At 45.4% G+C, this 27,304-nt stretch overlaps 1 protein-coding gene across 4 annotated transcripts in view; it reads right to left on the bottom strand.

The window, feature by feature from the left end:
* Positions 1-666: 666 nt before the first annotated feature.
* ephb1 (EPH receptor B1) overlaps positions 667-27,304 on the bottom strand; it is a 200,350-nt gene continuing 173,712 nt past the window's right edge. For 2 of the 4 annotated variants that reach the window (XM_018726413.2, XM_029254618.1), the window contains exons 10-16: positions 24,015-24,203; positions 21,340-21,587; positions 16,776-16,991; positions 8,047-8,196; positions 4,498-4,691; positions 3,358-3,513; positions 669-1,624 (exon numbers count right to left, since the gene is read on the bottom strand). In XM_018726413.2, the coding sequence (XP_018581929.2) occupies positions 1,516-1,624; positions 3,358-3,513; positions 4,498-4,691; positions 8,047-8,196; positions 16,776-16,991; positions 21,340-21,587; positions 24,015-24,203 (1,262 nt within the window). In that variant the 3' untranslated portion in view covers positions 669-1,515. Of the gene's footprint in view, positions 1,625-3,357; positions 3,514-4,497; positions 4,692-8,046; positions 8,197-16,775; positions 16,992-21,339; positions 21,588-24,014; positions 24,204-27,304 lie in introns of all 4 variants that reach the window. The other 2 variants (XM_029254617.1, XM_029254619.1) reach the window with 2 other exon arrangements.

Consider the following 27,304-nt stretch of genomic DNA (forward strand, 5'->3'; position numbering starts at 1 on the left):
ATTGATTTCCGTTTAACACAGCGGAGCAGAGCAGTTCCAGCCTATCTGGTGGCATAACGGAGAGGATCTTGGCAGGTTTACCCGGCGGGGCTACATGAAACCGGAGGCCGCTAAACGAACACAATCCTGCCGTTTAGCTGAGGCCCTTGTTCCGACGCAGAGCTCAATGCCTGCTGCGATTACGGGCTCATTAAGCTACTGAGCACCAATTACAACTCTCATCCATCATGCTTTCCTCAAAATAAATAAATAAGGAAAACAAGAGCAGTGCAAAATTAAACCTTGTCACGGCCATTGAAAGAAAAGATGGTTGGGAGGAGATTAAAAGAAAAGTTCTAGAACACCGAAGGTAATGGGTGGGGGCGGGGGTGGAGTGGAGGAGGGGTTTCTACGTAAATTAATTAACGAAACTGTTATTATGTATGATATGTACCTGAATTTTTAGGCCCCGGCGTTTGGACAAATCGCTGGAGTCCAATTCCAAGGGTTCCAACAAGGAACGGAAAGAAAGCAATTAAATAAGCAAAACAGACAAGAGAAAACGAGTCTTTGTCGTCAAGCGCTCACCGACAAGGTATGCAATGACAGTCACACTAGTGTTAACCTTGACACTTTTTTTGATTCAGAAAAAAAAAGTTCTTTTGATTACGTTTCTTTTTTTTTTTCTTAAATACACAGTCAATCCTTTATACAGAAGTTGGCCGAGTTTCAGCTCGTCGCTCTTCATTGTCTGTGGCCTTTACGAGGAGCTCAAAGCGTGGAAGTGTTCAAGCGTGGCTTTGACGAAACGAGGCTCCCATGTCACTGCTTAGTGCGCTTTATAATCCAGTTTGCAAACAGAGAGTTGCCAAAAATGCAAGCGGAGAAAGTATATATATATACATAAATTAATTACACATCACCTTCAATATGAAGATTTATCTGAATTACGTTATATTCATTTCTATATATATATATATATGCATTTTTGTACGTTGATGTGTTGTCCTCAAATGGATCTGAAATCGGGATGCTGCCGCTTGGAGTCGTCCAAGAGCAGCGTTGCCCTCCTCGACTTCTTCAGGTAGCTCAAGTGTTTCTTGAGAAACGATGGCTAAAAAATAGGTCTCGGAATTTATGAAAACAAATGAATCGGAAAAAAAGCCACAGCTGTTTGCCCGACTCCTGGATTCCGACTCCGACCATCTTGACTCCAAGCAGAGGAAGAGAAGTCAAAGTCAAAATAAATATTCCCAGAATCAGTGATATTCCAGAGCCAGACTCAAGAAAGTGTTCCCTGTATGAGTGTAGGTTATTATTTCTTTTTTGACTTTGCATAATAACCCTCATCGTTCCTCGGCGTGAACGGCGACAGCCGGGCGGAAGCAGGCAAAGGAGATTGCAAGGAGTTGCACTCCAGCTGCGCTGGACATGATGTCAGATCAAGGTGATGGTCTCCAGCCAGGCGTGTTCCGTCAAGCCGGAGCTCATCCACAGCGCGGCCTTCTCACTGCCCCCACGCGGCACCCCCTGTAGTCACGCCATGGCAGTGGGCGACTGGGTCATCTGCGCCTGGATGGAGTGGACGTGGTTGAGAATCTTTTTCTGGTGGCCCGCGAGAGTCACCCCGATCCGCAGAAGGTCCCTGCAGGACAACGACACGGAAAGAAAGTCAAGCGTGACATTTTAAATGGCAGGCACGATCCGAGCTGAAATTACCGGCCTGGACATGACTCGGTGTGCAATTGTAACCTGCTTGAAGTCGCTCTCGCCCAGGGAATTCAACATTTACATATCCCTTTGTTCGACCGAGGCAGAGCTGAGAGATAAATATAACTACACTTAAACAGCTTGCTGAATCCATCAATTTTCGAACGAGATACACAAGATATCGGCCTGCTGTCGGCATTCATATGCAAATGGATTTCAACATTCATAAATGGAAGCCAGGAAGACATAATTGGTCGAGGCGTGTCGGGGAATTGTTACTGATTTGTAATGGTGAATGGTGGGGAGAAAAAAAAAACTGCCAGACCGTTTATTCAATCGGCGTTAGCTGCTTGTACACAGTGCAACCTTTGTTCTCGTGGAATGACCGTTACGATTTACACAAGTCTGCAAGTTTTGACACGTTAATGATACCGCAAGGCCCTTGTAGGGCAAACCGCACTGGAACCCAACAGGCAGAGTGGATTTCAAATGTATCAGTGGATTGTATGCTCTTGGTGGGAAAAAAAAAACGGAGGATTATTTGTCTGCTTGAGTGAAAATTTGGATCAATTATTTTTCCTGAGCAGGAACGCAGAGATCCGTGCAAGCGGCGATATGCTCGCCATAAGTGTCGGGTCACTTTTGATGTTCCAGATTGAAATTTCACCTCAATTTAGGACCCATCTCTAAGCGGCTGAGTGAAGGTGTGGATCGAGCAGACTGATGCTCGCCTGGTTTAATGGACTGCCTACTGGAGTCAGCATCTCAAAGACCACCACTGATGAGCTGTGTAACACACACCATGTGTAACAATGGAGCCCAATAAGATCTTAATGACGCTGGTCCAAATGCGGGGCTCTCCAGCGGACTGACCCTGCAGCTCCTCCAGGTTCTTCACGGACCTGCTGCGCTGCTGACGCAGTAAGTGCAGGAACATACCGAGAGGGACCGTATGATCCTGCTTTGTTTCACGATTTTCCCCCTCTCTTTGCGCGGCATGTTTTCTGACCGGCATTAATCTTACGGTGATCTCTGCTGAGCGCGGCTTTCACGAGCAGCTAGCACTGGGTCAGGGGAGGGGCTGGCTCAGCACGCTCTTGGTTTGATTCCAAGCGTAGGACTGCTGAGTGCATCTGCCTTACGCTTTTTTTCCCGTTTTTTTTGTCATGATGACAACCTGCAAAGTGAAAATTTTATCTTGTTCGCTAAAATCAAATGACACTGAGGTCACACCGAGCAGTTTGCAGGTACTAACTGTTCCACTGTTTCAGATGTTTCATTGTTCACCTGCAAAAAGATCTTGCGTGCTCTGGTTCATCATATATTTTTCTCAGTTCTGATGCCCCCTACAAATTACTTGGCTACCAAGTGAGGTTCTTTCTGGTCTCTATTGATCCCCTTATTTCATAATCGAAGATCAGTGGCAGGAGCCAACAGGTCAGCTGATGAGTCATAAGTTAACAAGTCATTGGCTCACAAGGAAAAATTTCCATTTTTCCTGCTAACTTTTTAAATAATCAGTGACAAATAACTTTATTGAGATTTTTTACATCTTTTTGAAAATCTTTATTGTCCTTTGGTTTAGCTGAAGAGCTAATGAAACCCCCTTTTCAATATTCCTATAATATTGCAGTGTTGGCAGAAGCCTGTGGGGGGCACCATACTCACTCAGAGGTCATTTGTGCCACCAGGGGCAGAGAGGTGAACCCGGAGCTCAGGAAGTTGTCCCTGTACTGGGTCATCTTGATGGCTCCGAGCCAGTCCTCCACTGAGGTAACGGCGGTGAAGTCGGGCACGGAACGATCCAGCAAGGGCTGGGAAGGCCTGGGAGACATGGGTGAGGAGCAGGGGGAAGTGCAGAAAGGGCGAGGCATTGCACATGAGTAGAGAAAGAGTGGTGCAAGGAGATGGAAAAAATAATTTATTTGAGAAAAAGCAGAGTCATGGCAGAAATTTGAAGGCATGAGTTGAGAAAATGGAAGAGGCGAGGAGAATCATTGAAGGCAAGAGTGGAGGAAAGACCAATGGGACTGATCATTAGCCAGCCACATATTTTACATAGTTTTTAATTACACTATTCCCATCCTAAGTCATCCCAATTTACAATCCAATTTAGTGGTTTATTTTCTCCAGTTTGTTGTAAATCTGGACTTTTTGTTTTCCTTTCCTTCATTGCAAGTTGGCCACTTCATCGCCACTTCATCTCACTGTATTGTCTTAAAGAACGGTAATTGCATTTTATTTATTTCTTAAGGAAATTTTTAACAAATATATCCTTCTATTTATCTTACAAAGTTGAGTTATATGTGCTGGTCAATCATTTTTCTTTGGTGTGTCGTGTTTTACCTGTAATCTGTGACTGTACTCAGAGTCTGCGAGCGCTATATAAGAGTAAATTGCATTCCATTGTACTGCATTGTACTGAGCATTAAAGGAATAAGGGGGTGAGAACGCTAAATGTCAGCATTACCGTCAGTGATGGCTCACAGGCACACCCCCCGAGACACATTTACACTCACATTATATTCCTTAGCTGGTGCTCCTATCCAATACGACTTGCATGGCCAGTGCAGCAAAAATGTAATACAAGCATCTGTCATTGTACCAGATCTCCAGGGAGCAGATCACCGAGGCAGACATTATAGCATTCGGCATTGATAATGAGGCCGGTGATTCATAAACACACTGCAGTGTGCCTGTAAACATGCCTCCAAAATGGGACATCTCTCACTCGGTGCTCGAGTGGCTGAAGGAGTGTGTCGGCGCGTGTCGGCGCGTGTCGCCGTGCGTGTCCTGACAGATGCTCACACTGCAGTGATGGTAGCCACGGCCTTCAGGCTGGCAGGGTTGCGGATCATCTTATCCAGTGTGTTGACAATGTCGGTGAATTTGGGCCGAGCATTGCGGTCCTTCTGCCAGCAGTCCAGCATGAGCTGGTGCAGTGCGGTGGGACAGTCCATGGGTGGTGGCAGCCGGTAGTCCTGCTCGATGGCATTGATCACCTGAGGAGGTATCCAGAGGAAGGATGGGGTGTGGGAAGGGAGAGAAGAAGGAAGCATGATGATGGGGATGAGAGAGGTAGGGTTTTGGGACAGAGGTGAAAGGGATAGGCAGGGTCAAGGAGGGGAGACCACAACAAGAGATGGAGGATGAAAGAAATAGGGAGTGAGGGAATTGAGTAAATAAGAGGATAGTAGCACAAATGCCAACAGTAAAAGAGAAAGGAAGAGAGTGATGGTGAGGAAAGAGACCAAAGAGTTGAAGGGGTTCAAGGGATTGGGGGAGAAAATGGAACAAGTTAAGCAGAGCCTTGCTGGTTAGTATCAGTCGTGACCGCTGGCTACTAGGATTATGGGCCATAGTTGATGGGATTATGGTGGTGCCTTCCCAGGTTCCCTTGCTCAGCCTGCTATCAAAACTGAGATTCTCCACACTGTGCTACACAGTAAAGCGACAGTTTGTTTCATGGAAAATGTTACCTGCAAAGTCTTTACACAAAATTTAATATGGCAGGTCAATTTTTTAATAAAACTTTATTATGAAGCAAGGTTTTTTAATTTGTCCAAGATGACAATTTATTTTTCGGTTTTCCTACCAAAATTTGATGCCTGCAGATGTTGGCAGCCCAAGGCATTGCCAAGGTTTGTCTAAATATAGCACCAGCGCAGGACCTTGGAAAAAAGGCCCTGGTTCTGGTACATACCAGTATACATTACCTATTTACCATCCAGCAGATAATATCAACAAGACAGGATCGTGAACTTCGGTACCTACAAAGCATACTTTAGAAGAGTCTGGAGTGTAAAATCCATGTGGAGAAGCAGCTGTTGTATTCTCAAACAGACTTCCTAATCTCCATAAACGTCTCGCTTGGCAATAGCCACAGTGTTAAACTGTGAGGTACACAACTTCCACGAGAGCGAGAGTTTCCCGTGATCTGATCATGAGGTCCAGACAAAATGCATCAAAGTGGATCAGTTGGGAGAAAGAAGGTTGAAGAGTTCAACAAACTAGCCTTCCACCCCTTCCACTGCCTCTCGTCTGAATCTGACAGAGAGATGAATTATGGGCTGAAACGAGGGAATTGTGCATGGCGAAAGAACCTGTTGCTGGTAATAGAGGTGCTCATAATGCAAGGGCTCCACCACAAAGCCATCTTCCCTGAGTAAGCTATGAGATAATAGTGAGTGACCTGGGAGCAGGAGGAAAGAAACGCTATCATTTTCCTCCTCTGTGTTCCACGTGCCGCTTTCTTAAACGTGATACAAAGAGCGCCGTGGCCTCCTGGTTGAGTATCACACCCTCTGTCTTGACATCTTTGAAACGCTTCAGTAGGAAAAGGGAGGAAAGACTTCCATTCAAGCTGCCTTCAGGCTGGATTTTTCTTTTTCTATTTCCTACCTACTCTTTGTCAGTATTTCTGTGGTCCTGACCCTGGGGTCAACAGAGCCCCACAGCTTGCCTGAAGGCTCATCAGGAGGAAACCTCTGGTACATTTCACACATTGCAAGGAGCAAAACGACCATGTTCATACATCAGTGCTGACATGTCATAAAATAAAACATATTATGGGACTCTACTGTGTAAGGTTAGGCACCCACTGGGGGGAGGATCGGCAGCCAGTTGGCTTTGAACCCCGAGAGGTTCTCCATTTTTTTGTCCACCTTTCTCCTATTTTGGTTTTTCATGCGCACACTTTAAACTCTATGATGTTAAAAGGCTTTCAAGCCTTATTTGTGATGCTGTTGCTACTGTTAATTTGGGGCTATTTGTTATGTTGCTGCCACTTTCTGTGTTAAGTGCTCTGGGGCTACAATTTTGGGAAGGGCAAAGTATGCAAACGGACTAAATTGAATTAAATTGAACCGAGTAGAGATGATGTATGGCGTGCCTCACAATGAGAGCCAGGGACGCACTGTACGAAACTGTAGCAAGAGGCATGAGAACTGCCACGGTGGCCTTTATGATTGGCAGAGCATGCTGGAGCTTAAGGAAAGTGCTGTGCTGTCACTTTATGAATTAATTTCTTTTTGGCTCCGCGTTTTATAAATGGTAGAGTTGGAAATGTTAGAAGATGCAAACATTTTCCAGTTTTCCAGCATTTTATTCAGATCTATTTTCTATGTTTTTTTTTTTTTTTTTTTTTTTTTTTTAGAGGAAACGTGACCTGTGTTTAACATGCCAAGCCAATAGGTGGCAGTAAACAGCATTCAAACCGAATAGCAGAGTGAGATCACCTTAATTCGTGTTGCTTCCAAAGTTTTCACAGCCTGTGTCTGGTATTTTTAATTGTCAGTAGCAAAAAAAAAATAAGGAATGCAATGAGAACTGAACAGGTGTTTGTGGATATTTACATTTCCATTTGTTAATTTAGCTGACACTTTTCTCCAGAGCGACTTACAACCTTCAGCTACCTACAATTTTCTAACCATGAATTAAATTGAATTTTTTTTTTGCAATTTCGAAGTATATTTAATTTAAATAGTTCCCAAACTAAAATATAAAGTTTTTAATGTTTATTATTATTATTATTATTATTACAACAACATCTGAGACTTTTACAGAATGTACTCTGTAAATATATTGAGGAGCGTCTTAATTATTTACATTTTACTGACTAATTTAAAATGACTTTGGAGCTGCAAAGAAAATGAATTACAGGCTTGTGGTGGAATTGTGTCCATGAGATGAGGTGTAAGTGTAGATGTTGCTAAATCCTATACTAATAGGAATAATAATAAGAGAAAAAATGTAATGAGCTTCCTGGGGCCTCTTTCACAGAGACGCACATATGGTAGATCACAATTTGGTGAGTATAGGAATATGAAGGACATGCCGGCAGATTCCTCATGCCTGTCCACTGAAGATGATGCTGCTCAGAATGGGCCCCAGGCGTCTGGCTGTAATTACACCTGCGCTTATTAAACACAGATCTCGATTAAAGACTAATGCCAGCATCAAGTCCCTATGCTGCCCGCTCTGAATTTGGTATGTAGGCGGAAGATTCAAATCGCTGAATGCTTCCAACATCGGTACTGTATCAGCTCTGGGCAGCTACATCGTGCAAATCCACAGACTGAGATTGGTTGCTAAAAGGTGAGCTTTATTAGTATTATTATTATTATTATTATTATTATTTACTGCTCATTTTTCCGTATAATACCCTGTGTGGTACAGAGATGCAGCAGAGGCTGCAGATCTGATCACTAAAGGAACCGTGCAGATGCTTAGCTCCTTAATCACTGTGCCCTCCTGTGGCCCTGTGTCAAATTTAATTCAGCTTACAATAAAAAAAAGGCATCAGGATAAGACCAATAAAGAGCACTGATTTTAACAAAATGTCAAGGAAACACTTACGTCCTGGTTGCTCATGTCCCAGTACGGCCGTTCGCCGAACGACATCACTTCCCACATGACAATGCCATAGCTCCACACGTCACTGGCCGAGGTGAACTTTCTGTAGGCGATGGCCTCTGGTGCGGTCCATCGTACCGGGATCTTGCCACCCTGGTAAGTGTGTGAAAGAGAAAGGAAAAAAACAGAGAACAGACAAAAATTAATTTAACAGTTTCAAAAGGTGGGGAAGTGGGCAGAGTTACTGCCTTGCAATTGATCAGCTTGGGTTTGAAACCCACACCCTCCATAGTACTTACCCAAATTCATGTAGTAAAAATTTCACCTTATGAAACAGCTGCACATAGGCTTTTCCATCATTAAACAAATTATTATTAAAAATTTTAAAATAAACACAGGCATTTGCTTTAGACAGGGATGTGGTGACACAGTGGGTTTGACGGGGTCCTGCTCTCTGCTAGGTCTAGGGTTCAAGTCCCTCTTGGGGTGCCTTCTGACAGACTGGTGCCCTGTCCTGGGTGTATCCCCTCCAGCCTTGCGACCTGTTTTGCTGGGTTAGGCTCCGGCTTGCCGCGACCCCACTTGGGACAAGTGGTTTCAGACTGTGTCTGTGTGTTTGATTTATATCTGCATATAATGTTTCCAAGGTTTGTACACATGATGCTGTCTTTGAGGGTCCAGTCATCTCCAGTCATATCCAGCTGTATTGAGGTTTACCCTGGCTTTGAACCCTGACCAGAACGCACGTCTCCACTCCTGAGCGTCACACATTTCAACAGGAACCGGGCTGATATCCGTTCCTTGGCCCTTCTCAGGTCACCTGAGGTGAGTTCCCACACCCATTTGAATGATTATGCTGGTTGATTTAGAAGCGTGCCCAGATAAGCGCATTCAAAAGGGCGTTAGGTGCAGGGACCGCGGCAAGGGTTTGTTTTGTGACCCGAAATGAGATCCGACTTATGCTACTCTGCTGCTTCCTTGTGCATGTGAGGTGCTGTCCTGTGCTGGTGCCGGAGGACGGATTTCTTGGGTGCTAATCAGGTCAGAGCTGAGCTGCAGGTCCCAGTATTAGCCGATGTGTAACAGAACGAGACCCGTCCATGTAGTTACAGTCGGATAATGAATGGAATTCAGATTTTTCCACTTCTATTCATTTACCTGACATCCTATTCCAGATTGCTTTGCTTAGCAGACACTTCCATCCAAAGCCATCATTTATAGTGGTGATGTTTAACTCGTGCTGCTCAACTTGGAATAAGTGCCTTTTTAAAGAGTACAACAGCAGAGTTCTTCCTGGGGTTTGAGCCAGCAACCCCCTAGACACAAATCACTGTCCTTCCTGATGATGTGACCTGCTTGGTGTCTCTTTACTCGGTGAAAGCACAACTTATTTTCTCAAACTGCAGGTCTCCCTCGGTCCTCCACTAGGAGCGATGGCTGTTTTCTGCAATCTGAGAGTGATGCTTTGAGCCGGCAGTAACGAAAAAAAAAAAAAAAAAAAACAAAATTAAAACAGGGTGATGAAAAAACCCGCCGCCTTGTACCGCGTATGTTTACACGGAGCAGCATTTCTCCAGGGTCTGGCCAGGATGAATTATTAAACTTTCACTTTGGGTTAGAAAGCTCTGACGGCGCACAGTAGCTGCAACACATGTGGGGCCTGGTAGGATCTAGTGTGTATGTGGGAAGGGGTCAGGTGGGGTTGTGTGGGGTAGGAGGGTGGGGGATCCTGTTTCTGCATCACACAACAGCCTGTATCCTCCAATGTGGGGGGCAGGAGTTTGATATTTTTGCAGCAAGGACAGTCCCCCTCGAGGAAGGTCGGCATAAGCTTAAAAGTGATGAAACTGATTCTGATGCTGTTGATGTTGCCGACATTATGGACACGGCATGGTGTTAGTTACTGCTGAGGACACTGTAGGGGGCTGAGAACACTACTGAAGGAAGTAGAGTGTAGAGGACACTGCTGAAACTTTAGGGCTGAAGACAAAATAGGGTGTTGAGGATATTGCAGAGTGGTGAGGAAAGTGTGAGGTATTGTAGACACTGTAAGTTGCTGAGAACACTAGAATGTTGAGGACACTGTTGTAGACACTTTAGGCTGTTAAAGACACTAGGATGTTGAGAACACTGTAGGGTTGTTGAGGACACTATGAGGTGTTGAGGATACTGAAGGGCGTTGAAGATACTGTTGACTGTGGGTTTTTGAGAATACTGATGGGCATTGAGGACACTAGGGATGTTGACGACACTATGAGGTGCCAAGTTTACTGAAGGGCGTTGAAGATACTGTAAGGGTGTGCGTTGTTGAGGATACTGTAGGGTTTTTGAGGATACTCTAGGGCATTGAGGACACTGTAGGGATGTTGACGACACTATGAGGTGCCAAGTATACTGAAGGGCATTGAAGATACTGTAGGGTGTGTGTTGTTGAGGACACTGTAGGGTGATGAGGACACTATAGAGTTTTAGTTATGGAGGAAGACATTCTTGGGGGCAGGGAATGTCAGACTTGACAGAACCAGAGCATTTACTAGTTTACTGTCATTCAGACTTGGAGCCTGATGCCTATTACAATGAGTGAGGAATGCTGTGGGTTCGAGTGAGGGCCAGTGCCAGGACAACAGAGCAATATGCTTTCACCAGGATGCTATAAATTCCAGAAACCACTTTGAATTGCTTTTAAAACCACTTCCCAGACTCCTGAAAGTTGCTAAAAATACACAGTCAAAATTAAGGACAAGAATTTTAGATCAGCACATAAATTTGACAAAGTACGAGAAACCACACTCTACGCTTCAATAAACCGGCTTTTCTTCTGGCAAGTTTCATGGTTTCACTTCAGTATGCGAGCAGAAGTCCAGTTTTGTCTTGATGGGCTGCTTTTGTCCTTTGGAAACATTATTATTATGGCATCGTGGCTGATCTCACTTAGAGTAAGCGACCCATTCAATTTAATTTGCTTGTGAGTGGGGCTCAAACAAACAACCTTCACCTTATTCAAGCCACACCTTTAAATAAATGGTGTTAATGTCCAAAAATCTGCCTGCTTTTAAGCATTTTTCACTTACCAGAAACCTTTCTCTGAAGCACCTTAACATGGTTTACCTTTTTATTCAGCAGGGTAATTTTTACCTACCAATTCAAGAAATGTAACTGGAGTACTACAGCAAGATTCAAACCAGGAACCTGCAGGTTCTGAGATAACATCCTTAAGTATTATGCTGTCTGCTTACCCTCTAGGCAGTGAAGGACAGTGTAAGATTCAGTGTAAATATTCAGAAATTTAATAACAAGAGCAATAGAATCAAATATCATATGAAATGTTGACAGAGGTGACTGTGTCACAGAAACACCCTTCTGAGTACGACATTCAGACCACAGGGGACTATGGTGGGTATGTAACAAAAAGACACTGGAGAAAGGCTCCTGACTGACAGCGAGGGTCAATAGGGGGCAACATCCAGGTTAAAAGCCCCCGCAGCGCTGGGGCAGCAAGGGGACAGCGGTGTTGTCACCACACCAGTAGATGACAGCTCCTATGTCATCACTTGCTGGCTGTCCTCAAAAACACGCATACACTCACTTGTCATCTGTCAAAGCCTCTTTCATCGGTTTAGTACATACTAATAAAAACGTAATATAGACGGAGTTAGAATATCTGCCAAATAACAGAATTAAAATGGTTGCTGAGCTCAAAAAGTGATTTATGGTTCAATGCACTGCTGAATGAGAGGGGCATTTTAACTTGTTCTGTCAGTGTGATTACTTGAAGGTTTTATCTTCAGGTCAGAAAAGATGTAAGAAGGTTCAGTAGAAGTGTCTTGCTTGGGCACTGAGCCCACAACCTTCTGGCGCAGGTGGTAAATCACTAAGCCAAAACATCCACTCCAGAACAACCAAAGAGGGGAACCATTGATTCATTGAACCCTTTCAGCCCCAGTTCATGGCAGGAATATGCACTGCAGGACGTGGAAACAACCTCCAGTGGAATCAGTCATAGAGGACACAGACCTTACAACCTCTGTCCTAAATCCTTGCCATCCTAGAGGCTTCTAACTTTCACGTAACTTTTACCCTGTTTTGCAGAGTACAGTTCTTTTCTCCAAACGCTTCGATCCAGAGGCAAAGCATAATGTCGATCACAGTCTGGAGCGCCGGAGGGATGGATCACCATCGGAAACGCGTCGACGCGCAAAGGATAGCTCGGTTAACGCGTCCCATCTCAGCCGTCTCGTCGGCCGACCGTCAGCTTGGACCTTTTCCCAATACCCACCCGAAGCGAGCAACATCCCTGCCATTAATCAAAAATGTCAATGGGACTTTTCTCTCGGAGAACTTACTTAGGCTGAACCAATTTTAATTATGACTTTCGGGTGGCCCGGGGACGAGAGGTAGCAGAAAAACCTTCAGTGTGGTAGTTAAAGACATGGAGGACCGGAAGGTGTTCAGTTCAAGTCGCTTTGGGATATAGTATCCTTGAAGGAGTTAGTGGAACTGAATGGCTATGGGACAATAGAGCTGAATGAATGCGTACAATCGTAAGAGTCTTTGGACAAGAGCTTCAGTGGAGCAAAGAAGCAGTAATAACAAAGTAATAACCCCAACGTGGTAGCCGGCAACCTGGTTACAAGCACGAGCACGTTTTTTTCATCCGTGTGCGCGTGTGATTGAAGCACGAAGGACGCGGCAGGGCGTAGGTAACGCGCAGCGCCGCACGTTCGCCGGGGAACACGGAAGTCGAGGTTTGAAGGTTAGCAAAACAATCTCGACGCATTTACTTTTTACATTTATTCCTTTCACAGATGCTTTTCTGCAAAGCAACATGAAATTCTTCGTGAACGAAAGTGTAGCGACAACAGACAAAGAGCTCCAGACACAGACACGGGATTATTAGCCCTGGAGGCTAACGTGGAAAACGTCATACCCCACTGCTAGTTTGTGCAATATTACTTCTGAAAACTTTGTAAGTCATGGTTTTTCAGGTATCTTTCCCTACCCTCCCCTCCATTGATGTCACTTCCTTTTTGACCTATGATCGTGGGAGTGATGTAATAACCACTTCCTGTCGGCCATTTTGTACTGCTGTCGTCTGCAAGACGGCAAGTAGGCTTTCTGTTGCGGAAGCTGTGAGACTTATCGCAGGTTGGATGGAAAATAACGATAGCCACGTTTCACATTCTGAATTTGTTGATTAGCAATGTGTCACAACAGGATTATTTAGAAAGAAATGATGGTATACACAGGGATTCTGCTAAAGAAGTGCCCAGATGGTTTAAGTTTGTCTGTGGATGAAGATGAACAAGACGCGGGTGCTTTTCTGTTGTCATAAGATGGTAACGTTCGGTGGAGTTCCACAAAACCGTAGACAAAAGAAACGTTCAGTTGCTGACGTTGTCCGAACACCTGCTGGCGGCGTTGCTGGAGCAGAGCATCGGGATCAATCCACTGACACTTCGTCTTGTGCCGATTCAAAACTGAGAATGCTGATGCTTGCTGTTGTGTATTCACATTTGATCATTATTTTTCTAATAAATACATCTTAAGAGCAGCTGCTAGTGTGGGTGTTACAGCTGCCACCTCTGGACCCAAAGGTCACAGGTTCAAATCCCACCTCCAGCTGTAGTACCCTTGAGCAAGGTACTTACCCTAAATTGCTCCTGTAAAGTTACTCAGCTGTATAAAAGGGTAAGTAGCTTCAGGTAAATGTAATGTGTAATTTCAGTCTGGAGCTGTAAAACTTTGCAGGGTGAAAAATTTGTCCCATATCCTCTGCCAGGTGCTTTCTTAGAGGGTTTACTGCCTTAAAGCACAGCTTGTTTGATTCTGCTGTTTTGCCCCAACCTGGCCATACCCAAGCATCAAGAATATACTGCTAAGCTTCAGACTCGTGAGAGCCTAGAGAGAAGAGGGTTAAGATGCTGGCTTTTTGGGGAACAACGGAGTGAAGAATAAGAAGAACCATAACTCCTCTCGCAATCATTCCCCACCTGGTCACACCCCAAACCTGTTCACCTAGGCATGTGCCAGCATTGTTCAGGTAGCTGTTCAAACAGTAAATGTATGGATAATCATAGCAGATGCTGCTGGACTCATTTATGGAGCTTTCACAAGATCAGGAAGAAATGGATCTGAAAGATATGACTTTGAGACCTGTTTTGAATTCTGGGAAGGATTCAGCAGCTATGAGGGATGGAGGAAGTTTTCTGTATCACATTGGAATCAAAACTGAAAACTGGCAGACTTTCGATTTTAGATGTCTTTTGAGTGGGACCACTAGGTACCCAGAGGTGGAGGAGCACAGTGCTCCAGCTGCTGTGTAGGGAGTGATGAGGTCCTGCAGGTATCAGGGAGCTTTGCAGGAGACAAATCGGTGATCTTGAAAAACACAAATTCATCACATCAGTTCGAGCGAAATAAGGTGAAGCAGGTGTCTTCGCTGGGCTGTTTATTTTAACACTCAAAAAAGCTGACAAACGCTTGTCAGGTAAAAAAATAAATAAAATTAAAAGGCCAAACAAATGAAAGAAACAAAAATCAATGCATCCTGCGCCTTCCCATCCGGTAGAGGCAGGCATGGTGGATCTCATTAGGTGAAAAGGGCAAGCCTTCCTTGGTCCAAACTCAAAGCGATGGTTTATTCCCATCCGCAACCATGCTGGTGCCGCTGCAAGGTGGGAAACAACAGTAACCCGCTGGTCTAAACAAGTAGAATGGCTTTTTTCTTTCTTATCTCCCAGCCGACGTCTGATCCGTGGCAGGAAGACAGGGGTGATAGAAGCTGACAGCATTTTTCACCCTGCAGACGACGGGGGGGCTGATTACCGGAATATAAAAGGACTGCATGGAAGGAGGCTGGAAGGTTGCAGAGTCTCAGGAGCTGGGTCGTTGAAACCATCACCTGCAGGGGGTGCTCTTAGTCACGTAGTGTTGAAGACACCATAAGGTCTTGAAGGGAGTTGCCCTTTTCACCCACGAGGCCCGACTGGGTGAGGTTCGGATCCTAAGGACCCCACTGTTAGCAAATGATAGTATGGGGATGTTGTGGAGTCATGTGGGGTTCGCATGGCGATGAAATACAGATGGGTGTGGAGCTGCTGAAGGTTTTGAAGGGTCGGACTACAACATCTAGAGTGTAACCTGTGGTAACGTGTTTTCAGATGTGTGAGGGAGACCAGCTGGAGTACTCCTGTGGAAAGAGTAGCTCAATAGACTCAACAGGCGTGTGGATGTTCATCTTCATTAGACCTCCACGGGATCCGGGGCCGAGGCCCAGACCATTAGGTAGCCTTCAGATACACACAATCTCCTCTCCATTCAACAGCACACACACTGTCTGAAACCACTCGTTCCCAGTGGGGTCGTGGCAAACCGGAGCCTAGTCCAGCAACACAGGGCGCAAGGCTGGAGGGGGAGGGGACACACCCAGGACAGGACGCTGGTCTGCTGCAAGGCACCCCAAGCAGGATTCAAACCCCAGACCCGCCAGAGAGTGCGACCCAGCCAAGCCCACTGCACCATGACATCCCCTCCATTCACCAGCCCACGACACACATCTGTACAGTGTCCAAGACAGACATTGTGAAGTATTAGTGGTCCTGCAGCCAGGAGGCGCTGTTCATAGGAAAGTTGTCACATTATTTCATTTAGCAGACCCTTTTCTCCAAAATGATGTTCAGCTCAGAATAAACAGAAGTGTGTGTTTTACAATGGAAGAAGCCCTTTAGTTACAGACACGAGTTTATCGATGCTCAGTCAGTACCACAGTTTTTTACTACACACATTTTGCCTGTAGCTGCATATAGAATCGATAGAAACACAAAGGTGATCATGACAGATGATATAAACAAGTTTATGGAGCTGTTAGAAGATTAGGAAAGAAGTGGGTCTGAAAGAGGTGTGCTTTGAGTCCCTTCCTAAATGTTGAAAGGGATACAGCAGCTCTGAGGAACAGAGGGAGCGCCATTCATCCAAATCAGAGCCAAAACAGAGAACCACAGACTTTCGATTCTGGACCTGTTGTCCAACGGGTTTGAAGAACAAGTGTCTCTCCAAGACATCCTTTTCACAACCAAGTGAAGAGAGCCCTGTTTCTGTGATGTATGTGAGGTCTGAACTTCACAAGGTGCCCTACTCACTAAAAGTATGGAAAACCCACAACAGCAATGTCACAATTTCAGTGTCCCTGTTGTTGCAGATGTAAGGAGTCATTGTGGTACAATAAAGTTTTCACGTGCATCATATCATAAAAATGCTGAGTGTAATTTATAGTAAGTGGATCAAAGCTATTAAAATTCTAAACAATAACTGTAAATAATTATTATATTCCAAGGTGCTGGCCAAGATTCATTTTAGCAACAGAAGAGTTGCTCATGCCTCCACTGGTGAAGTAATGGCGTGAGTTGGATGTTGGATCAAATCAGGCTAGAACTCTCATCTGGAGGCACAAATGAAGAGGCTGAAGGTTATCGTACTTTAGACACATCATGAGAAGACTGGATTCTCTCAAAAACATGATGATGACTGGAAAAGTTGGAGGAAAAAGAAGGGACGAGCAGCAGCCAGATGGATGGATTCAATCACAGTGACAGTGGACACACCCATTACCACACTAGGGACACGTGGAGGACAGAACATCCCGGAAGGACTCTATACATATGATAGCCATCGGTCAACATCAACTCAACCGCGTTTAAGAATGACAAAGTGTTCGCGTGGCACCAAGCACTCACCAGGGAGCTGGTGTAGGTGGGGTCCGACGTGTCATCCTGAAGGTAGCGAGATAGACCAAAATCGGACACCTTGCACACCAGGTTGCTGTTGACCAAGATGTTCCTGGCGGCCAGATCGCGGTGCACATAGTTCATCTCCGCAAGGTACTTCATCCCAGCTGCGATTCCCCGCATCATCCCCACGAGCTGGATCACCGTGAACTGCCCGTCGTTCTGCTGCAAGGGTGGAGACGAGGGACACCGTGAGACAAGGGACACTGTGAGACCCAACACCAGCCACCCTCCATGACCAACACATTGTGCTTTAATTAAGGCATCCTGCTCTTGTGCCGTATATGAGGCACTTAATGTAAACTGTCACGATGAGAAAAATCTTATGAACACACGAAACAGAGAAGGAAATGCATTATGCAGGGAGTCCTTCTGAAAACTACCTTGCCTCCGGTTACAAAAACCGGGCTGCGAACTGGGACTAAAACTTGCAACCTTTTGGTGGATGCAAACTATTCAGTGTATCGAAGGGAGCTGATTCTCAATACCGTGCTGCAATAAGAGCGGCGCTATGCAAAATGTTCCCTTGTACATCCCCTTGACTCATGAAATAAAGAATCTCTATAAATAAGGAGAAACTCTCTGGGTTTAATTATTTCAGCTTTTTTTCTTTTTTTGCCAAACATATTTACAGCTGAGCTGCCAGTTTCTATTCACAGTGCGTTAACCGCTTCTCCTGCTGCTGAGGTTTACGGGTGCAAGACGCTTACAGAAAATCACTGTTCATGACTCACCTGTTCCCTCACCTGTGTCCTCTCCTTCTGTCTCACCTCTCCCCCCTCCTTTGTTTCATCTGTCCCCTCTCCTTTTGTCTCTTCTGTCTCCTCTTGTTCTGTCTTTCCTGCTCCCACACCTGTCCCCTTACCTGTGTCCTCTCCTTCTGTCTCACTTCTCCTTGTCTCAGCTGTCCTTTTCTCATTTTGTGTCTCACCTGTCCGCCCTCTGCCCCACCTGCCCCCCTTCCCATTTGTTTCATCTGTCCTCTCACCATCTGCCTCCCGTAACCTCTCACCTGTTGTCTCACCTGTCCCCTTACCTCCCTGAAAAAATGATAAATGCAAATCACAATGGACCTTCATTTCAGTTCAACAATGAACATGGGACGCTTGGACAGTCCAAATTCATGAGGCTTTGTTTTCTATGATTTTTTAAATATATGTTGGGAAAACAAGAGGATAGGACATGAATTATTTTGCCCCATCTGTCCTCATGCAGGATGTGTTGAACTGTGTCCAACATCCTGAGGGGGGCTGTTGGACTGCAGCGTTCCTTGTCTCGGCGTTGCGGAGCCGGGATGGAATCGCTCAGACTCGAGGCTTCTTTTGTAGCTGCATATTTGACACCTTGTTTCGATGACAAAAAAGAGACCCCAGCAGTGGGGACGTATCACCCTCACCCACTTCCTGTAGGAAACTGCCAACATTTCACCTCCCTCCCTTGCTGTTGCAAGGATTACCCCCAACATCACCCCACCCCCCCGGGGCAAATCAATTAAGCAGCTACACAGTATCTTCCCAGTGACATCCACAGTTTCCTACACAATGGCACCTGCTGTAGTGCGCCCCCTATAGGTAGCTTTAGAGAAATTTACATTCCCCCATTGACGTGACCATTTTCTTTAAGCTAAATACAGTGATTTACCCATTTATACAGCTGGGTAATAATTTTTACTGGAGCAATTCAGGGCAAGTACTCTGCTCAAAGGCACCGCAGCAGGTGGTGAAATCCAAACCTGTAACCATCAGACTCAAAAGTAGCAGGACTAACCACTGCGCTACCTGCTCTACTATTTGCAAGGTTTTCAATTATTTCTTTTGAGAAATACATTCCTGTTTTACGTCATTTTGCTAAAAGACACTCTTTTTGTAACCATATCAGCATCACATAGCAGGACGCCCAATATGTATTCTGATCGCTTAATATATTTAAAAAAAAAAAAAACATATTAAGCGTCTTTTCTTATTTGTAACCGTAACGAGCCTGTGGGTGAGTGGTGTAGTTTGCTCGTTCCCTGGATCTCCAGCTTGTTTGTTCTGCGCCCCCCCGCTGATGTTCAACAGCCCTGGAATGAGGGCCCTTCTAACCCGCGTGCGCTAACGAATGCGCTGGGATCGATGGGAGCGCCCGCCCCGATGCCCACCCCCCCACCCCGGGCACCAGGCGGCGCGCGCCAACTTCAAAGGGTCCGAGGAGAGCGCTTGCAGCGGGCGGCGGATCAAAGCGGAGGGGATATGGATTAAGGAGATAAAAAGCGGCCGCTCTATTGATTGAGTTGTACGTTCTCGCTTCCTCTCAGAGAGGAAAAACGGGTGCGGAGGGGTGGGGGGGTAAAATCACATAAAACTGCGGACCTGACAAGGCATGAATTACAGTCAATGGTAATGGCGGCGCACATGATTCAGCCGCGTAATAATGTCAGGGAGCCTGGAGAGCAGGCCGCTCTTCCTTCGTGAATAATGTGTGTAAATTTGTAACGGAAAAGTGTTTTTTTTTCTTTCCTCCACGAAGCACCCCCCCCCAGCCCTAGAATTCCAAAACAAAGTTCTTCAACACAGGCGCAAGTGCATGATAGCTTCGGCGATCATCATGTGGTCCTATAGTGTTTAGGTGGTTCAGACACACAGGTTGAAATCCCTCTTCTTGCTGTAGTATCCTTAAATGTTCTCTTTTTTTTTTAAATTTACATTTATTTATTTATCAGGCACTTTTCTCCGAAGCAACTTCCACTGAACTCGATGTAGTGTTATCAGCCCACACCCCTTATTCACCAAGGTGACTTACACTGGGTCGCTCATCCATACATCAGTGGAACACACACACTATGGGTAAACCTGAACAGCATGTCTTTGGAGTGTGGGAGGAAACCAGAGCACCCGGGGGAAACCCATGCAGAAAAGGGGAGAACATGTAAACTCCACACAGACTGAGCAGGGATCAAACCCACACCCTTTCACACCACCCAGGTGCTGTGAGACAGCAGCTCTACTCACTGTGCCACCATGCCATCAAATTCTGAGCATGAATTCATACAGTACATTTCAACCATATCTCTACTTATATTAACCAGCTGTATAGATTCCTTCACTGCTAGAGACTTACTGTTAATAACTTTTCATATGGCGCCCTGTCTTCCCCAGTCCCTGTCAACTGGTGTTCCACAGGGCTCAGTACTTGGCCCTTTACTTTTTCACTTACACTTCTTCCCTCGGCTGTGTCATTGTCTCTCGTGGATTCTTTTAGTCCAGCTATCCCAAGGATAGCCAGCTCTTCTCCTCTTTTCTCTCTGTAGCCACAGACCTGTCCTCCTGCGCTGCGGTTTGCCTCCTGGACATCTCTGCTTGGATGACTGGTTATCACCTACAGCCGAACCTCTCCAAGTCTGAGATGCTTCACCTCCCAGCTGCTCCATCCACCAGCCAGATACTCTATTTTACTCACTATTTCAACGTTTGAAATTATTTACTCGCATAAAACTTGTAATTAAAAATAGCATATAAAAACCAGAAATAAATGCAGACTTGGTATGGAAGTGTCATAAATGCCATGCATGACACCATAACCATTAGTAACATTTTCTTTTAGAGATGTAGCTTTCGATAACTATTAATACTCGTTACTCATGGGAGGATGAACTGTGTATACAGCTGAAAGCAATCAGCACCAGCTCATGCTTTTAAAACCCAACATCCATCTGCAAAAATCAAATATCTGCATGAAAACAACATACAGATGGCAACATATAAAATTATAGTACTCAGCTGTATATGAAATGTGTCGAGTGGTATGTTTTACAGTATACTTTTTACTGACTCTTTTTAAGTAGTTCAGTGTACAAACCAAACACTAAGTAGCTTTGCAATAATAATAATAATAATAATAATAATAATAATATATAAATTGTACTTTTGCTGAGATGTAAGTCGCTTTGGACAAAAGTGTCTGCTAAATTAATAAATGTAAATGCAATAATACTAATACTAATACTACTACTACTACTAATAATAATAATAATAATAATAATAATAATAATAATAATCTTTTCACAAACTTTCTGAGCCCCTGGTGATGCAAAGAGATATGGACATCCTGCTGAATCTGCTCCCCAAACCACAGTTAATATCCCTGCAGTAGAAAATACATACACTTGTAGACTGTGTATTATTGATCCAGCGGCTGCAGGCGGCCGTTATTTAACGGAGGCCTATCAGTAGTTTTTCTCTTTGATTGATCCTCCGGTCGACTTGCTCCTTTTAACTTCCCTGTGCTTGGCTCGTCCTTCAGCCTTTTCTAGACGGTGCTCCAGCACTTGCCCTCAGCGGCACCCATAAATCACAGCTCCCGTCATAAATATTCAATTAACAAAGTAAACTGTAATACATGGGTGTGTTTATTGTTATTTTGATTAATTTTCTAAATGAATTTCCTGACCGGGGCTTTTGGATGCTTAATCTGTAGAAGTGATCTATGAGTCACTATGTGGAGTGTCTGTACCCCCAAAGGAGGGGTCGCCTACCCTGAGGAAGGAATCAAGCGCGCCGTTCTCCATGAACTCCGTGATGATCATCACCGGGCGGCTCTTGGTGACCACGCCCTCCAGACGGATGATGTTGGGGTGGTCGAACTGGCCCATGATGCTGGCTTCACTCAGGAAGTCCCGCCGCTGCTTCTCCGAGTATCCCGCTTTGAGGGTCTTGATGGCCACGTAGAGCTCCCGTTTGCCAGGTAGTTTGAGCCTCCCTTTGTACACCTCCCCAAACTCCCCTGTGAACGAGGAAAACACTGCGTTAAAATCATGATTCTTCTGGTATCCATGATGTCCTGGCCGAAATGCTTGGGAACATCATTCACACATGGGAACATTTTTTTTTTTCCACTTGTGCCAAATGTCTATATGGGAAGGAGGAGGCTGTTGCATATAATTACATGTAACAACAATTACTTACAATGGTGAATTCCAAAAAAAAAACATACTTTTGTGTTGCATACAGAGTGGTATGCTGGAGAGTCACATTAAATGTTTAAATTGTGTTTTTTTAGATACATTTCAATTCCATTGCGCCTGTTAATCAACCACTCAAGAGAGAAGTTCCTAATAATCATGATACCATGCTGGTGCAGCATTTACAACACTTCCTTTATCAAATCTGCATTTATGACAAAATATTGTCCAATGTAAGCGGGGTGCGGTGGCGCAGTGGGTTGACCCATGCTCCTGCTCTCTGGTGGGTCTGGGGTTCGAGTCCCGCTTGGGGTGCCTTGCGATGGACTGGCGTCCTGTCCTGGGTGTGTCCCCTCCCCCTCTGGCCTTACGCCCTGTGTTCCCGGGTAGGCTCCGGGACCCCATATGGGATGAGCGGTTCTGAAAATGTGTGTGTGTGTGTGTATTGTCCAATGTAATTATAAAAAGTTACATACAAGTAAGTCACTTCAGATTTTGAAATAAATTCATTCTTTAAATAATTCATGCTCCACTTTGCCCATTTTTTGAAAATTAATGAAAATTCTTGCAAATACAATTTAAAAATAATATGAACTGATGCACTGGACTGCCCGGTCATTCCGGTGTCGGTGGTCCCCGATTTACGATGGGGTTACGTTCCGCAAAACCTATCGCAAGTTGAAAATATCAGAAGTCAAAAATGCATTTAATACACCTAATACACACCTCTGTGTGACAAACTGGGAGATGCGGATTGCTGCTGATACCCAGTATCGTGAGGGAGCATCACTCCGCACATCATTTGCCCGGGAAAAAATCAAAATTCAAAATACGGTTTCTACTGAATGTCTATCGCCAGCTCGCCATCGTAAAGTCGAAAAAAATCATAAGTCAAATCATCGTAAATTGGGGGCAACCTGTATATATATGTGTGTGTTCATTTATGATACCGGACGCTGGGGGTGTCCTGAGTGTGGACAATACGATTAGTGCAATGCAGTCCAGCGCTGTGAGATTGAAAGGAGGCCAGCAGCTTGGAGAAGAGGCAGGCCGACGCTACAGTCGGGGGACGGGCACTGGCAGTAATTATGATGATCTACGGCATCTCGGCTGACCTGTTTCGGGGGGAGGAGGAGTAGGCGGTCAGATGGGATGAGAAGCGACTCGGCTGCAGGACCCGAGTCGCTCCGGCTCCCAGCCGCCAACGAGAGCCCCGAAACTGGGCCAGCAGGCTTCCCTCAAAGGGTGCTGATTAATGAGCCTGCGGAAGGAGCTGCTCCCTCAGCTACGATAAATGAGGCGCAGCTCGGTGCCGCAGCCAGCGGCAGTTCCACCGGGATTCGTTGAGAGTGTCCGTTGCCACCAGCACGCAGCGTGTGCCATTATGTTAGGGTATAACAGTAACCATACTGCGAGTTGTGAAAAGATATTCGTCATGCGGTTCCCGACATGGTGGGGGAGGAGGGGGAATCCGAAGTGCGTAAATTTTGACTTACGTAAGGGGTTGAAGAGCGGTCTGTTTGAGTAAGTCGAGGGGTGTCTCTACACTGATTCCAGGTTTCACGAACGGTCAAGTTACAGATTTTCAGATAAAGGAACATTGTCTGGTTTATTTCTTTTTTATTAATATTTCGTTATTTATTTCTCAGAGTACTTTCATCGCTTATCGCTGTTGCAAAATTTCAGCCAGCCAATTTCGGTCAACAGGTGGTAGTAAAGAGCACCCAGGCTGAGTGGGAGTGTGGGATCACACACACACACACACACACACACATTTTCAGAACCGCTTGTCCCCTACGGGGTCACGGGGAACCGGAGCCAACCCGGTAACACAGGGCGTAAGGCTGAAGGGGGAGGGGACACACCCAGGACGGGACGCCAGTCCATCGCAAGGCACCCCAAGCGGGATTCGAACCCCAGACCCACCGGAGAGGAGGACTGTGGTCCAACCCACTGCGCCACCGCACCCCCCCTCAGTGTGGGATCACTTTGATTCAATTCATTTTCAAAGTGTTTACAGGGTTTTTGTGTGGAGATCCTGAGTGCCGGTGAGCAGTAACAGAACGTGGAACATTGCGCATGTTTATGTGTTGAACCAGTCAACAATCGGTATTGAGTTTGTTGGGATATTTTTGTGTTTTAGTCCTTTTCCATCAATTACGATATTAACGTAACTCCATGTTAACGAGTTTCAATTCGCTGTACAATGCCCTGTAGTGTTTTTTTAAGCAAAGATCCCGCAACAGAACCTGCGCCGATGACTTCCTCGATCTTCACGCAGGAAACGTCAATCTCCTTGGCAAACTCCCGGACCGCCTCATTAGGGTCCTCGTAGGTGAAGGGGTCGATGTATATCTTCATCCCCGGTGAGCCTGGGAAGTGGGCGGGGCAGCCGGCGGGGGAGTGGCAGTTAGTCACATCTGGTCTGAGAGAGAGTTCTAGAACAACGAGGAAGATTTTAGAGACAGAGCTGAAAATGGACACCGGGGGCGCTGCTCTGCGAAACTGTCCTCTGTTGACCTTCTCATCCTACCCTTTTGACCTTTCAGCACCAAACCTCAGTGCAGCGCTTGTTTCACCGCACAGCTGTGAGGCGATTGGATGGTTTGTCTGACCAATCGGAGGAGGTCAAGAGCTGCCAGTAGAGAGGAGCACCCCCGGAGCACCCATTTCAAAGTGACAAAAATTATAAAATAACATGTACATGGTGACATAACAGGCAGATCATAACAGAACATGAGTGGCCCTGCCCTTTGACTTGTTGCGCTAGGTTACATTTTTATTTAGCTTCATAGACATGAGCACCATCAACATTTTTTAATGCTGGATGTTTACTGGAGCCTTTAAGGTTGAGCGCCTACAGTTCCCAGAGGGCCACTGGGCTTCGAGTCACATGACCTACTTGATGTTTGACTGCATGTGCGGTGATTATTTTGCTTATTACTATTTCATTGACGATTAGTTTTTATGGTCTTTTAAATAGTTTGGAATTGGAGTTTTAACCCACAAACAATGAAGAATATGTTAAATTGTTACACAGGGTATTGCTGTTGGACCCTTGGGTGGTCTTACAAACAAGTGTTTATTGCACATTTCATCTGAGACATAGTGCCAGCTGCTTGGTAAACAGGTGAGATGCTGCGACAGCTGGTTCGCCCCCCTTGGGTCTGAGACACACTATAGATGACATGCTCTCCGGCAGACACAGGCCCGTCTCTGCAGCCACTCCAAGGACTCTCACCAGGAGCGTCCAGCACTCCACAGACCCCGCATATTACATAAGCAGAGCATAAACAAAAAGCAGCAGCACAATATGGTATTATTCTTCTCGCTCCTGGTACAGGAATGAGTGACGAGGCTGCGGAGAATGGATGTTTTCTTTAAGGTAAATGGGAACTAGACATTACAGCACAGTTGACTTTTTGTGTGTGTGTGTGTGTGTGTCTGTACATCTCGGAAAGCCCCCATTTCAACTTCAATGCATCAAATTTCCATCCACTGCACTGTGGTCTCAAGTCCGCTTCCTTGGCCACTGCCAGAGTTATGTGATTTGCTCCTGAGCAGAACCTCAGTTCAACAGAATAATGTAATAAGTCCCCGAATGCCAAACGATGCATATGGAAATACTGTATACAATCCATAAAAGAGAAAGCCTTACTGTATATAATAAAATTGGACATTTCACATTGCTTTGTTTTGTGATGTGTGCATCAAAATGAAGAACATTAAATGTTAAAAGAAGTACGGTTTTAATTGTTAGAATAGAAAGTATTGGAAAATAGAACGAATATATTCTTTTGTCAAATTCATCCTTAGTATTGTGCTTCATCCTGGTAGATAGATAGATAGATTTTTTAGTTTTTATTAAAGTTGGAAACAATAAACAAAGAAAGACGAAAGTGGCAGGAATCTGCTGGATATTGCAGTATTTAAAGGATGAATCTGTCACCAGTTGTGACTGAATAGAAAGTAGTGGAGAGAGACAGACAGACAGACACTCAAAGAGCCCAGGTTTACGTGCCCCACTCCTACTGTAGTGCCCTTTATCAAGGTATTTAGTCTGATACAGTAAAATTACATAGCTGTGTAAAATGGGTAACCGTGTGTAGATCACTCATCGCTGTAAATCATTTTTGGAGCGCTAATAAAATTTTTGCAAATTCAGATGTAATGCTGAAGGAAACTGCATCATGTCTAAAAAGAAGGAACATGATGGAAAACGTGTCCGAAGCTAATTAGTCAATAAATGGAGGTTTGTCGGGGGGTGTAGCTCCAGGAAGTTTTAACCAGTGTGGGTCTTTGAGTCCGGTTCTGGTCATGGTTCCCATTTCCTTTGGCGGGTGTAGAGAGGGAAATAAGCCACCGTGGGGTCCTCGCTCCATATGGAATCGAGTGGAGTGAGTCCGGGGCCCGGCACCGAGCGTCGGCTGTAAGAGCGGCTCCGTGTCGCGAGCGTGGCCAAACACGTCCCTAACAGCCGTGAACCGCGACGACTTGGACAGAATTGCCAATTAAGCGCGCCCGCGTGCGCCGCAATTAACTAATTCGTTCGGGCGCTTGGAAAGACGCGCTCAAAGCGTTCCCTCAACAGCTTCCTGGCACCGGGCGGCGGCCCGCCGTTTTCCGACGGCCCGTCCAAAATCTCTCCCCAACACATGTCCACAATCCACGGCTGTTATTACCGGAACATTCATGTATAATTTAAATCAAAAATGGCTTATCTCTGTTTCAGCCCCAAGACGGGCTGTTTCAACATTTTTCCTTCTTTTACCGTAGCTTGATAAAAAAAAAGCAATAGATATATGTATTAATATTTCATCGAACTTTGATCTGTGCATATGTAGGAAACAAACCGAAAGCAGCCTACCTGATTGGCATATCGAAAGGGGCCAGGGAAGGACAGAGGACCTACTGGTTCAAGGAGGGACCCTAAACAATCATGTCCTCCGTTAAATTACAGCAAAATGCACTTGATGTCCCTGTGACTGAGGGTTGGGATCGGCTCTCCACCGGCCCAGGGGAATGGCTCAATTATTTGTACCCCGGGGTAACTGTTTCCCATGGAAGGGACTTTAATGTGGACATGAGTGAGGGCAGCAGACTCCTTAACCTCGTAGATGAGGTTCAGCTAGTAAATACAAAGCAATGAAAATGGACTGTCTGCTTCGTGGTGTCACTATGTATTGTTCGAACCTTTGGGCTTTGCCTGTCTATGCATAACAGTTATCTGTCAGTCATGTCTTTGACACAAAGATATGAATTTGTCAAGGTGTCGGAACTTGGCTGTGAGTCTATAGTGGCTCGTAACTGGGGTTGTCTGTCATTTATCAAAATGCGTGGCTCTAGGTGTCTACTGTGGCTTTGGGGCGTGGCTGTGGAGACCTAGGAGGTGTGGTTTTGGGTACCCCACAATCTGAGGGTGTGGCTTTCCATACATGAAGAGCTTGGGGGTGTGGCTTTGAGTGCATGCAGAAGTTGGGGGTGGGGTTTTGCAGTTATGGGAACCCAGGGGGTGTGGCTATGTGTGATCCAGGGTGTT

Source organism: Scleropages formosus, chromosome 9, assembly GCF_900964775.1.
Source record: "Scleropages formosus chromosome 9, fSclFor1.1, whole genome shotgun sequence".
Lineage (NCBI taxonomy): Eukaryota > Metazoa > Chordata > Actinopteri > Osteoglossiformes > Osteoglossidae > Scleropages > Scleropages formosus.